This window comes from Lissotriton helveticus, chromosome 4_1 (genome assembly GCF_964261635.1).
Source record: "Lissotriton helveticus chromosome 4_1, aLisHel1.1, whole genome shotgun sequence".
In the NCBI taxonomy this organism is placed as follows: domain Eukaryota; kingdom Metazoa; phylum Chordata; class Amphibia; order Caudata; family Salamandridae; genus Lissotriton; species Lissotriton helveticus.
The window spans coordinates 529082783-529095770 of record NC_136063.1 but is presented as its reverse complement, the minus strand read 5'-3'; the positions used below and the strand labels follow the sequence as shown (position 1 = coordinate 529095770).

General features: G+C 46.6%; 1 protein-coding gene across 1 annotated transcript in view; it reads left to right on the top strand.

Moving 5' to 3' along the window:
- LOC144828023 (uncharacterized) overlaps positions 1 to 12988 on the top strand; it is a 1462897-nt gene that overhangs the window by 645788 nt on the left and 804121 nt on the right. The window contains exon 11 of the mRNA XM_078686162.1: positions 8572 to 8751. Within this exon, the coding sequence (XP_078542288.1) occupies positions 8572 to 8751 (180 nt within the window). The remainder of the gene's footprint in view (positions 1 to 8571; positions 8752 to 12988) is intronic.

Genomic DNA, 12988 nt, shown 5'->3' with positions numbered 1-12988 from the left:
GATAGCAATTAAAAGAGAGAGAGGAAGAGATAGTATGCAAGAAGATTATTTCAGTCGTGGGTCTGTTCTAGGGTTATGGGGGTATGCTCGTGGTGAAGCGATCTGCTCCAGCTGAGTTCATGGGGGTTCGTATGGGTCCAGGAACTCGTCCAGTGATGCCCACATCCCTCTGGTTGCTGGCTTCCAGGGGGAATTCTGCAGCGCTGTACTGTCTGCCCCTCTGTGATACGTCACCCAATAAAGCCATCCTTTGAATGTCGCCTTGGCTGTATCCTTCCATTTGGACAGTATCATTTTCACTGCCACTGTGAGTAGGAGATCTAACAGGTCCCTGTTGTGTTGTGATTCTAGCTCCGCTGTCATAAACGCGGTGGTAAGGGTAGAGAATTCTGGCTTTAGTGTGCATCCCAGCGCTTTTCTTATGAAAGTGAATATTTTCTCCCAGAACTTTTTAACTTTGGGGCAGTAAAAGATGAGGTGTTCCAGCACAGGTCGTTATCCCTGAGGCCCACTGGTGCAAGGCGAGCCGGGGTACAGTGAGTTTTGTGTAGTAACCAGAATTTTGTCTGAGCTAGTACTGGGGAGATTTTTGTTTCTTGAGGGGGAGGCCCAGAGGAGATTGAGTTTGTGCTCGCTAAGAGCGGTGCCAAGTTGCTTTGCCCAGTAGTCAGCTGGTTTGTTGTTGACTTTGGTGGTGCTAGGGCATAGTAACTTGTATATGTGCGATACTTGGTGACCTACTCTGTTGAGTTTTGTCATGTATTGTATTATTGATGGGTTGTGTATGTCTAACTTTGCTTTGGTCAATGCTGTTCTGATCTATAGGAAGTTGTATAGTTCGATGTCAGGTAAGTTATATTTCTCTTTTAGCGAGGAGAATGCGACGTGGCCGCCTCCTTCGTCTAACTGAGCCGGGTAGGAGATTCCGAATGACTTCCATGTCTCTATGGAAGGGGTTTCCCCCTGTATTTAATCTTGGTGTTTGCCCATAAGGATTCCCACTTTGAGTTCTTTATACTATACTCCATTTTCACATCTACTTTGAGAAGGGCTATTTTTGTGTTTCTGAGTATTGGATGGGAGGCGTGTGTGTGTTTATTGGCTGTTAGGAGTACTAATGGTTCCAGGTTGTTTAGGATGGAGCGCTCGACTGTTAGCCATACCGGCGTGTACCCCCAGAGGGGTGACAGCCAGTAGGCTCCTTGTTTTGCTAGGAATGCGGTTTGGAAGGTTCTGTAGTCTGCTAGATTTAGTCCACCCAGTTTTTTGTCTAGTCTTAGTTTTTTTATGCTTATTCTCGCTTTCTTGTCCTTCCATAGGAATTTATTAACCATCTTGTCTAGCTTGCGGTGGAAGTCTTCAGTGAGTAGGAGTGGTAGCATGCTCAGCACATAGTTTACCATCGGGGTGATCATCATCTTGACGCTTTCTATTCTACCCCACCATGTTATAAATTTGGGGGACCAGGATTCTAGAAGTGACTCTATTTTCTCTAGCAGAGTCTTCTCATTTTTATCAAGTGTGGATTTAAGGTCATTGCCGAAGTGCACCCCTAGGTATTTAATGAATCCCGTTTGTCACGCCAGTCCTGATCCTCCCATCATGTCTTTAGTGGTGTGATGTTGAGTGGTTTACATTCAGGCTTGTCCTTGTTGAGTTTGTACCCTGAGTGGCTTGAGTACGTTCCTATAATTTCTTTGAGGGCCGCGATGGAGGCCCCAGGTTGCTCTGTCACTATGAGGATGTTGTACGGATACGCGGCTAATTTGACTCCCACTTCATTGATGCTGATCCCCCTCACCTCCTCACTGGCCTTGATGTCCCTTATCAGGGGTTCCAAGGCTAGCAGGAATAGCGAGGGAGGCAAGGGGCAGCCTTGTCTCGTTTCGCGCCGTAGATCAAATGCGTCGGAGACCGACCAATTAACTACAATGCGTGCTCTGGGGTTCCTGTACAATGCCATTACCTTCCGTGTGTATGTAACCCCAAGGTTAAATGCTTGCATGCACTGCTCTAGGAAGTCCCAAGATACCCTGTTGAATGCTTTCTCGGCATCTAGTGTGATTGCCACTGCTGGTTCGTCTGTTTTGGAGGTACGTTCAAGAATGTGGCATAGGAGTCTGGTGTTATCGTGTGTCATACGAGTCTTTAGGAATCCTACCTGTGAGTTACTTATTAGTCCTGGTGGTGTGGGGTTTAGTCTTGAGGCTAGGATGTTAGCGTATATTTTGCAGTCCACATTGATTAGAGATGTGGGTCTGTAGTTTTTGGGTAATAGTACATCGTCGCCTTCCTTTGGGATTACAATTATATTAGCCTCAACATGGATTGGGAGACCATCCCCTCCTCTGCACAGAAGTTGAACACCTTTTTCATGGTGGGTTTCAGGTGCTTTGTAGAAAGCAGCCGTGTATCCATCTGGACTTGGTGCTTTGTTATCTTTTAGGGACTTGACCGCTATTTCTATCTCTGCCGAGCTCATTTCTTGTCCTAGTTTCTGTGCCTCCTCTTCCTTTATCTTTGGGAGATGTAGTCAGTCTAGGTATTGTGCACACCCTTCTTGGTCTAAGGCCTGGTCTTTTTTGTAAAGTTCTCGATAGAAGTCTTGGAATGCCCTTAGTATTTCTTTGTGTCTCGTGTGCGTGTTGTTATGTGCGTCGGTGATTGATGAGATGGTGAATTGTCTTTGTTTGTGCTTTAGGTAGGAGGCTAGAAGCTTCCCCGCTCTATTAACTTCGCAGAGATTAATGGCATTATATTTGTTCACCCACAACCTGGCCCTCTCGCGCTGAAAATGTTGTTGTATGTGTATTTCTTTTTAGTGAGTCTTGTTAGGGTGCTAGTGTTCTGTGTGTCTCCAGTGTGTTCTATCTCCAGTCTTTTGATGTCTTGCTTGAGTTGTGTCAGTTGTTGGTTAGCGTTTTTGTTGATTTTGGCCTTAATCCCTATTATTGTGCCTCTGACTATCGCCTTAAGTGCATCCCACAAGGTCTTGGGGTCAGTGTCTTGCGTGTCATTATGCGTAAGGTATTCCTTTATGGCCTCCTCTATTTTGGTTTTGTTTCCTTGGTCTGTCATGACGTCGCTGTTGAACCTCCACCTATGGGGAATGTCTTTGTTGAGGTGCCCACTCAGCTGTAAGCTGATGCACGAATGGTCTGCGATTAATCTAGGCGCAATGTCGGCGTGCTCTATTAGGTGTGTATGTGGACCTGTGATTAATATGTAGTCTATCCTGCTGTATGAGTTGTGCGGGTTGGAGTAGAAGGTATAGTCTCTGGTGTCCGAGTTTTGAAGTCGCCATGGGTCTTTGAGGTTGAATCTGGTGCACATGTTCTTTAGCACGTTGTGGGCTCTTATCGGGTGGGGTGGCATTGTGATTGTCTGTCTAGTATGTGGCCAAGGGCAATGTTAATATCTTCTGCCACCACTGTAAGGTCGTTCCGGGGGATGTTTTCTATCTTTTATGAGATCCCTTCCCAAAATGCTGGGTCATCTGTATTAGGCCCTCCCCCCTCTTCAGGTGTGTTAGCAGGACTCTCCCTTCTTCATCGTGGTGGTGTGTCTCTAATGTTAACTTGGAGTTCCTACTTAACAGGGTAATCACTCCGTGCTTCTTCCCTACTGCCGGTGAGCAAGCTACCTGGGCTATCCATCTGGCTTTCACTCACTTAGAGTCTTCCAGAGATAGCTTGGTCTCCTGCAGGAGGATCACATCTCCCTTGCTCTTAGCCAGATAGTCAAGTATCTTTTTCCTCTTGACTGGGTGGTTGAGGCCCTTTACATTGAAGGGGACTATTTTTAGGTTAGCCGTCAAGGTAAGGTTGTTGGTTTGTGTCATTGGTTATCTTGTGTGGGCACTGTTACCACCATGCCCTGCCCCTTCTTACATACAGTGCGTGTCTTCCCCTCCCATACGGTTTCCTGATGTGATGATTGGGACCTGTGTTCCCCTGTGTTGGCTCTACTGTACGCCTGGTTAGCCCTGGTTCTAGTGTTCCTTCCTGCATCGAGTTGTATAGAAAGAAGAGTATAGAAAGTATAGAAGACAGTGAATAGATTAAGGACATGTAGACAAGACAATTGTTCCCTTGCCCCCACACCCCCACCACCCCTTTTACAAAAAAACTCGTATTCTGAACGTGCGACGACAAGATTACCGTTCTGTCTCCCTGGGAGCTATCATATAGAATGTTACTTTTCCGCCCCCCGCGATTCACCGCCTGACACTTAAGATTATTCTTTGAACGGTTTTGTTGTCCATATGTTTGTATCGGTCAGAGTCTGTTTCAACCCCCTCCTGTACCTGCCCTCATCATGCCTCCCCAACAGTTTCCATATGAAATGATATATATTCTGTCTCTGGTTGTTGCAGACTGTCGTTTCTCTTGGTTTACGCTCCTGAGAGTTCCACGGTTAGTTTTATGACTGGCATTTGCTCCTGCTCTGAAGCGCCTTGAGGTAGCTGATCTCTAGTCCATAGTGAATATATTCTTGAGGTAGAAACAGTTGTTTCGCCGGGGCTTGCTTTGGTGTTGTGAGATTGTTTCTATTTAAAGTCTGAGGTAGTTAGGGTTGTAGCTCCTGCGTGTCTCATCTTGCTCAATGTTTACCTTCTAGTGTCAGCACATGCTCCCTCCACTGTTAGGTCTGGTGAAGCTCTTCTCTTGGCTGATGCTGTTTGTGTTGTTTCCATATCTTGTTGCGTTGGTCCCTATAGGTAGCTGTTTAGCTCTCTCGGGTCTTCAAAGACCAGTGTTTTCCCTTTGTCACTGATCCGGATCTTGTAGGGCCCGTGAATGATATTATGAGGTTTTTCTTCCTCATCTTGTCTCTCAGGGCCAGGAAGCCTTTTCTGATGTCCACTGTGGGTTTGGAGTAGTCCTGTGTTAGGATTATCCTCTGCCCATTCCACGTAATGTTTTGATTTTTCCATGCAACCCCAATATGGCCTCTGTGTGATGTGATTTCAGCGGCTTGCATATTATTGGACGGGGGCTCGTCCTTTTAGATGCTTTGAAGGCTGGGACTCTGTAGGCTCTGTCCAGCTCGAAAGGATGATCAAATTTGAGGTTTGTGATTTTCGGTATCGTTTCCTCGATGAAGGCCAGGCAGGAGCCTGCCTTATCTTCCTCGCCTTCTGACACTCCTATGATTCTTATGTTCCCTCTTCTATTACGGTCTTCCAGGTCCGCCGTCTGTCTCTGGAGCGCTGCTATGGTCTTAGTTAGGGCCTTAAGGTCTTTGCTTATCTGTTGGTCTGCATCTTCAATGTTGCTTATTCTCTGCTCAGCCATTGTCAATCTGTTGTGTGCCGCGTGTATGTCCGATCTTACTGCTGCCAGCTCCAGTTGGATTGCATCCGTAGTTTGTTTTGTAGTTTTGGCTAGGTCGGGGACCTCGGCCAGTTTTTAAGAATCATGTCCAGTGTGCTGTTGATATCAGGTTTTTGCTTGATCGGAGAGTCTTTTAGTGTGTCCCCCCTGTTCTTTTTCGTCTGCTGTAGAATTTATCCTTCACTCCCCGCCATATCTGCTTGCCCTCTCTTAGTTTGGTGGAGTTCAAATCTTCCCCCTCTTCTTTGTGTTGCTGGTTGGACTTGCTGTCCCTGTGGGGGCCCACGGTATGTCCGTTGGTTCCATTTGGGTGTCACCTCTGGGCCAGCTTTGTGTGATCTCCCGCGGGGTTATAGGAGTTTGAGTTCTGTGTGGCTGCTCTGTTCGTTGTCTCCAGGGTGAGGCAGGGTTGGTCCTTGCTTGGAACAGAGTTGAGGTACTTGTGCTGCTGCCACTACACCTGTTGTTGCTTCCAGCGAGGGGGGTCTGTCAGTCTGGTGTAGCTGTGGTTCTACTTTATTATAGACTTCCCCACCTGCGAGCAGTGGTGGCTCGATTCCTGTCTGTTTGGGGACCTTGGCCTCCCAGTGTTGCCTCCCCGGGTAGTTTATTTCTTTCTCACCTCGCAGCGCCGTTCCCTCTTTGTTCCACTACAAGTTCCCTCTTCGGTGACTATGTGCTGCTGCTCTGTGCTGCTCTGTGTGATCTCCCTCTCTCACTGAACACTCTCTGGTAGGGCCGCGGGCCGTTGTTGGAATTGCGGCACTTCCTCCTCCTACGATGGCTGGTTCTTGGGGGTCTTCAGGGTGTTTCAGTTTCGATATGCCGCTGGGTGACCACTCCTTGTTTCCCTTAGTTCTTCGATGCCTTGCCGGAGTCGGTCCACTCTTGTTTGTGGATCCCCTTACCCCTCTTCTGGTCTATGCAGCCGCATTTTCCCCCCTGTTAGCCGGTTTCCCGAGGTTGTTATTGTGGCAGATATTGCTTCACACAGCGCCGACGCCTTCCCTAAGATGGCGGCTAGGTTTCGGGGTTTTTTTGGGTGGTTTTGCCTTTAACGTTCTCTTTGTTTTTATAGCTGGCTTCGTCTGCCTCGTTGGTCCTCCCGCTAGCTTCCGAACTCGCTATCACTCACTCTATACATGCTTGTGTCTCCTCTGTTAGGGCTATTTGGGCTCTCGGTCTGGGACGCTGCGGAGGTGCTGTGGCGCCGCTTCCTGCCTTTCACTTGACCCCTGGGCTTTGCCGATGCTGTCCGCTTCACTGCTTTTCTCCGCAAAGTGTTCCCTTTAGGTACGCGATGCAATGCGATGCGAGGGCACCGCCCCTAATATGGCGGCCACTGTGGTTGTTTCGTTTTGAGTGCCCCTGGGTTTCTTTTGTTATTTTGTTCTTTGCCCTGTTTTTTATTTACTCATTTCCTCCCTTTGCTGCATATTTCCCCTCCATGTGTGCGCTCTCACCGGCGCGTTAGTGTGGCAAGCGATGCTTATGTGTCCTTTGTTAGGGCTTTGAACACACGGTCTGGGGAGCTGCGCTGCCTGGTCTTCACCGTTAATGGGGTTTCTTCTGCCCTTCTCCGCTATGTGTTCCTTGTTTAGCGCTGAAGGTACACAATTCGAGGCTCCGCCTCCAAGATGGCGGCAGTCACAGTATTCTTTCCAGGCTTCAATTTCGTTTTGAGTCTCCCGTTGTTGTTTTAATATCAGCTCTTTGATCCGTTTTTATTTACTCGCTTTTCCTCTTTTTTGCGCCGTCCCCCCCACCGTGCTTCCACGGGTCTCGTATACGCTCTTGCTAGCCCATTAGTCTGGCAAGCAACATTTGTGTTTTCGGCGGGTTATGCAGGCTCTCTACGGGGTGCAGTTGTGGTGTAGTAGATGGGGATTATCTTCTCTGACCTTATTTTCATCACGGGCGCTGGGACTCCACCGCTCTTTGTAGTCCTTGGTCGCTCACTCCATTGAGGTTCCGTGGGGATAGTTTCGGTTTTGTGGCGCCATCTTGTGCCTTGCCCCGGATTGTTGAAAAATCTGAGAAAAACGTGTATCCACAGTGATGGACATCTAAGTTATGTCATTTCTTCTTCCCCAGACCTTCCGACACATGACGGTATCATTTATGTGCCCATTTGCCCGGCGTGGGGTTCGGAATCTCACGGTTTCACCCAGGTTTTGGCGGAGCGGCTGATTCAGGCAAACATCCTCGTTGCTGTCCAAGCCACGCCCCTCAGAAACTGACTCTTACAGGAAATGTTTACTACAAGTTAGTGCTGTTACAGGCGGTTGCTCATGTTACTGAATGACATTAGTTTTCACATAAGATACAAAATATCGTTCGATTTTTTATTTTTGTGGGTTAATGAATAATGAAATAGTAAAATGTGTGTGTCTTATTTGTCACATGAGGTTCGATATGTCTACTGTTGGGTCTTAGTGAGGATTGATGAAAGTCAGATATCACAAGTCGAGGAACTGGTATCTCCCAAACAAATATAACTCTCATACACGTGTATTTTAGATGGTTCTTTAGCGGTATATACTGGGTACCCGCTTTTTTACACGTGTGTGCGTAATCATCGAGTTATTTTTTGTATTGTGCACCCTCCACCAGGAGGTTTTGCCTTTGGTTTAAGGCAGTAGTGATCGTGGAAAGTTGGGGAGGGGTTGTGGTGATGGTATGGTTAAAAAATCCGGACAGCCAGACTGAGACAATTGAGACTGTCTCAGTCCTCAGGAGATACCAGTTCCTCGACTTGTGAAACCTAAGGTTTAAGCAGGACAAGTGATCCTTTCCCATTCTTTGATTATGAGAGTATACTCCGGAGACTGAAAGGATCTTCTCTCTACCTCCCTACCCTCTTGATAATACGAAAGTCAGATATGTCTAAATATATCATATGATAACCTTCTTAAGAGGGTCTCTCTTTCTCACATCATTGTAAATATGTTTGTTTAGCTTCCATTTCAATTTTTTCTGACTAATATACTACAAGATAAGTTACTGAAAGACTAATTGTATATTCATAAACCATACATTGTATATGTTAGAAGTGCACTTTTTCTAACATATTATCCATTTTAGTAATAAAACCACTTTTCAACATAATCATGGGTTGTTCTTAGTATAGTGCTTATTTTTTAAGTGAGTAATGTTATATGTTATTTTAAAAGGTTGTAACATGTTTCTCTGATGGATTTTACGATTTTAACAACTACCAAACTATTTTTTGTAGCTGGCGAACAGTGAAAAAAAAGTAAGCGACCTTAGTTCAGAAGTTGGGATCTTGAAGTCCAAACTGCAAAAAAAGACAGAGGAAAGCCGAAGACTGGAAGACCAAATTATGAAACAGCAAGAGGCCCTAAATAAAGCAAGTGTGACTCTAAAAGACACAAAGAAAGCTGCTGCAAATAAGGTACAGGAATTTAATTCTCTTTAACCATAAACAAATAGGTGCATACTTGTGTGAGCAGGTGTCTGTTACAAGTTCATCCTCTGTGGCCTTTGTATACGCATATATAACTTTTCCTATTCTTAAGTCTCTCAGATATGGGAATGAGTACGATATGCAGTTATGTCCATGTATACATATGTGGATGTGTGTGTGTGTGTGTGCGTGCGTGTGTGTGTGTGAGAGAGAGTCTGGATGTCATGGTAAAGTAGACACATTTTTAAAGGGTGAAGAATAGAAATTAATGCAAGGGTAAATTTACAGACTAATTGTGGTCCCGTGTTCTTGAGCTTTGGTCCTTGAGCTAGTATGTATCACTGTTGTTTTGTTGCTTCTGCGGTTTTTGCTGTCCCATCAGCCGGGCTGTAACGTTTTCCAACAATCTCAGTCATACTCCACTTGTCAGGCGGAGGGAGGCAATGAAAAAGACAGTCGAGAAAATTGGTTGGAAAATTAGTTGGGTTTTTGAGAAGCAATTGTGTATAAATGCGTTCTTTGGTCAGATGAATTACCCAGAGCACTATTGCAAGATCCACCGCATCTCCAGATACCATAAACCTTGTCTATGTCTGGGATCACTTTGGTCCTTTCCTGATTATGGGGCTTTGCTTTATTTTTTTGTTATTTAGTTCGATTCCTGGTTCTCTGAGCTATAGCTTTGTATCTTTAACAGGCATGTCATAGTCCTATCTTGAATTTCATAGACTTTTGAAAGTGAAGGCCTTTAGTATCTTCTTTTCTTTGAGATTTCAAAGAGTCTTAATCTTCTTTAGGTAGAATGTTCCTATGAGAAGCTCCATCTTACTCATAAGAATGGCATACTGGCAGACCCTGAGTCTTTCAAAGCTTGTGTGGGAGCAGTTTTCAATTGGAAGCAGGACAATAACTTACAGTGAAATTCAGCTAAATCCGAAGTTTTGCTCAATGGTTCTGATTCTTTGACTGGTGGAATAATTGGTGGTCTACGGGTCTTTCTCCCCTCTCCCCCTCCTGGACTGGTGGCACGGAATTTGGGAGTGAAACTGGGCCATCAAATTTCTTTTAAATCTCAAGTTTCAGAGGTGGTAGAGTCCTGCTGCTCTACTCCCAAGTCCCTTGAGGAATTCCTTGAGTTATTGCCATATGAAGCCCAAAGTATGGTGATCCATGCTTTTTTTTACCTCAAGGCTGGATTACGAGAATGCCCTTTACTTGGGCTTACTGGATACTTCAGTCAAGCGCCTACATATGGTCCAAAATACTGCAGCACAGATTGTATTGAAACTTCCAAGCCGTACTTCAATAAACCTCTCATTTGTGCATGCTTCATTGTCTAGAATTAAAAGGATGATTCTGTTTAAGTCCTTGGTCCTTGTGCATCAGGCATTCTGCATATCAGGCCCGCTGTATCTTTCTGAGAGAATATACTAAAAATTTCTGGGAAGGGGGGGAACCTAATAAATAGCCGAGTTAGTGTGCTGTGCATGTTTGGGTACACTGCATAAAAAGCATTATTCTGCTTTTCACTTCCACTTGATCAGCCAACTAGGCACATGCGCGTTTTCAGGGCTGTACGAATCGCAACCAACCCCTAACTCTCTTGTTACTCCGTGAGGAGATTGCGCAAAAACAAGTGAATGTATTTCTATGGTTAGAAATGCACACGCAAATATTTGATGATCAAAATTAGGCCACTTGCAAGTGAACACGAGGCCCAAGTGCACTCCTGTGGCACACTCTTCTTTACAGCGTTAGGGGCCTGGGTATGTGCGTGCGTTAACATGGCTGAGGTGGGCGTGCTCACGGGCCTAGTGACCTGCCCTGTCCTGATCAGTTACACAACTCTCAGTAAACTCTCGTGGCTTTCCCTGGCAAGCATAACTAATAGTTTCAGTAACGATTCCGAGCCTGTCCAACATCTGCTTTTAGTTTACTATGAAAACTCTGCCTCTGATCTCATGTGTTGAACTACTGTATGTTTGCCACTGTCTATTTCCTGTGAAAAAACGGCCTCGAACAATAATAGCTTTTGTTCCTAACCTTGCAGCCACTGGAGCAGCTGAACAAATATCTTCCAAGCCTCTATTTGAAATAATTTATTCTGCGTATAAGTTTGTGTAGAGTCATTTGGGTTATTGAATGTTTCATCATTTGGAAATCAAATCGCAGGATCTCGGGCTATTCAGACGGTTATCTAATCGTTCCCTCATGCTTAACTCTTTTAAAAGCATTTCCTTCTGCATACATCATCTCCTCTCCCGGGCCGCTTAAGCAGCCCCTTTCATGCTTTGGTGAGCCCTAATATATTGTACCAGCGCACACTTTAACTGCCAGGCACTTCTTCTGGGTTTCCTCGCTTGTCACTGTTAATTATTGGAGTTGGCTCAGGAACAGAGCCCCACTTCAGATTGTAATGAGCCTTTCTGACTTGCCAAATGTAGTCAATAGTACCACAGTCCAGAGCCCGTTATTCACAGAAAGGTTTCTTGATGTGCTTGGACATTTTTTTTTGTCCCAAGTTAGCACTACTAACTAGGTCGGTATTAATAGCCCTAATTTCATTTTATATTCATGGTATTCTTAAATCAGGATTCTGTTGAATAGTTAGCCCATCGAATTTGCTCTTTAAAGTTCATTGCTTAGTTTGTAAAATATATTTAGCTGCTCAAAGTTTTTCTTAGGAACCCGCTGCCAGATGTCGAAGTCAATGACTGTTAAGGCTGTGGGGACTTGATTCCACCACATGCCTGTTTTCACCAGCTTACCACTCCCTGCCTCTTTTCTTCACTCTTGCAGGTTCAATCAATCAAGAAATTTGTAAAGCGCACTAATTACCAGTGAGGGTCTCAAGGCGCTTTGGGGGGGGGGGGGCTGCTACTGCTCGAAGAGCCAGGTCTTGAGTAGTCTCCTGAAGGTAAGTAGGTCTTGGGTCTGCCGTAGGAGGATGGAGAGGGTGTTCCAGGTCTTGGCGGTTCGGTAGGAGAACTATCTGCCACCGGTGGTCGCTCTTCGGATGCTGGGTGCGGTAGCGAGGGCGCAGTCGGCAGAGCGGAGCTGGCGGTTCAGGGTGTAGAAGGTGAGTCATCTGTTGCGGTATGCTGGTCCGGTGTCTTGGAGTGCCTTGTGTGCGTGGGTGAAGAGTTTGAAGGTGATCCTCTTATTGACGGGTAGCCAGTGAAGGTCTCTAAGGTGAGGTGTGATGTGGCTGTGTCGAGGGATGTCGAGTATCAGGTGGGCAGAGGCCTTCTGTATGCGTTGCAGTCGTTTCAGCAGTTTGGCCGGGGCTCCCGCGTAGAGGGCGTTTCCGTAGTCCAGCCTGCTGCTGACGAGGGCATGGGTGACCATTCTTCTTGTGTCGGTTGGGATCCACCTGTATATCTTCCGGAGCATGCGGAGGGTGTTGAAGCGGGAGGATGAGACGGCGTTGACTTGCTTGGTCATGGAGAGTGTTGAGTCGAGGATGAACCCCGGGTTACGTGCGTGGTTGGTGGGTGTTCGTGCTGCTCCCTGGGTGGTTGAACACCATGAGTCATCCCAGGCTGAGGGGGTGAAGCCGAGGATGAGGACCTCCATCCTGTCCAAGTTCAGCTTCAGACGGCTGTTCTTCATCCATTAGGTGACGGCTTTCATTCCTTCGTGGAGGTTGGTTTTGGCGGTAATGGTGTCCTTGGTGAGGGAGAGAACCAGCTGTGTGCCGTCGGAGTAGGAGACGGTGTTAAGGCCACAGATGATCTTGGAGGCCTCGGACCGAATAGGGGGGAGGCGGACTTTCTGGGTTCTGCGGTAGAGGAAGGAGGAGGACCATTCCAGGGCCTTGTCTTGGATCCCTGCGTTGTGAAGGCGTTTGCGTAGGGTGCGGTGGCAGACAGTGTCGAAGGCGGCTGACACGTCCATGAGGATGAGGGCCGCGGTTTTGCCTGTGTCCAGCAGGGCCCTGATGTCGTCAGTGGTAGCGATGACGGCGGTTTTGGTGCTGTGGTTGCTGCAGAATCTGGACTGGGACGGGTCTAGAATGTTGTTCTCCTCGAGGTAACATATCAGCTGTTTGTTGACGGCTTTCTCGATGACCTTCACCGGGAAAGGGAGCAGGGAAATGGGCTGGAAGTTCTTGAGGTCTCTCAGGTCCGCCTTGGGTTTCTTGAGCAGGTAGTTGATCTCTGCGTAATTTCAGCTCTCCGGGAAGATCGCGGTCTTGAAGGAGATGTTGATGGCCCTGCGGGGA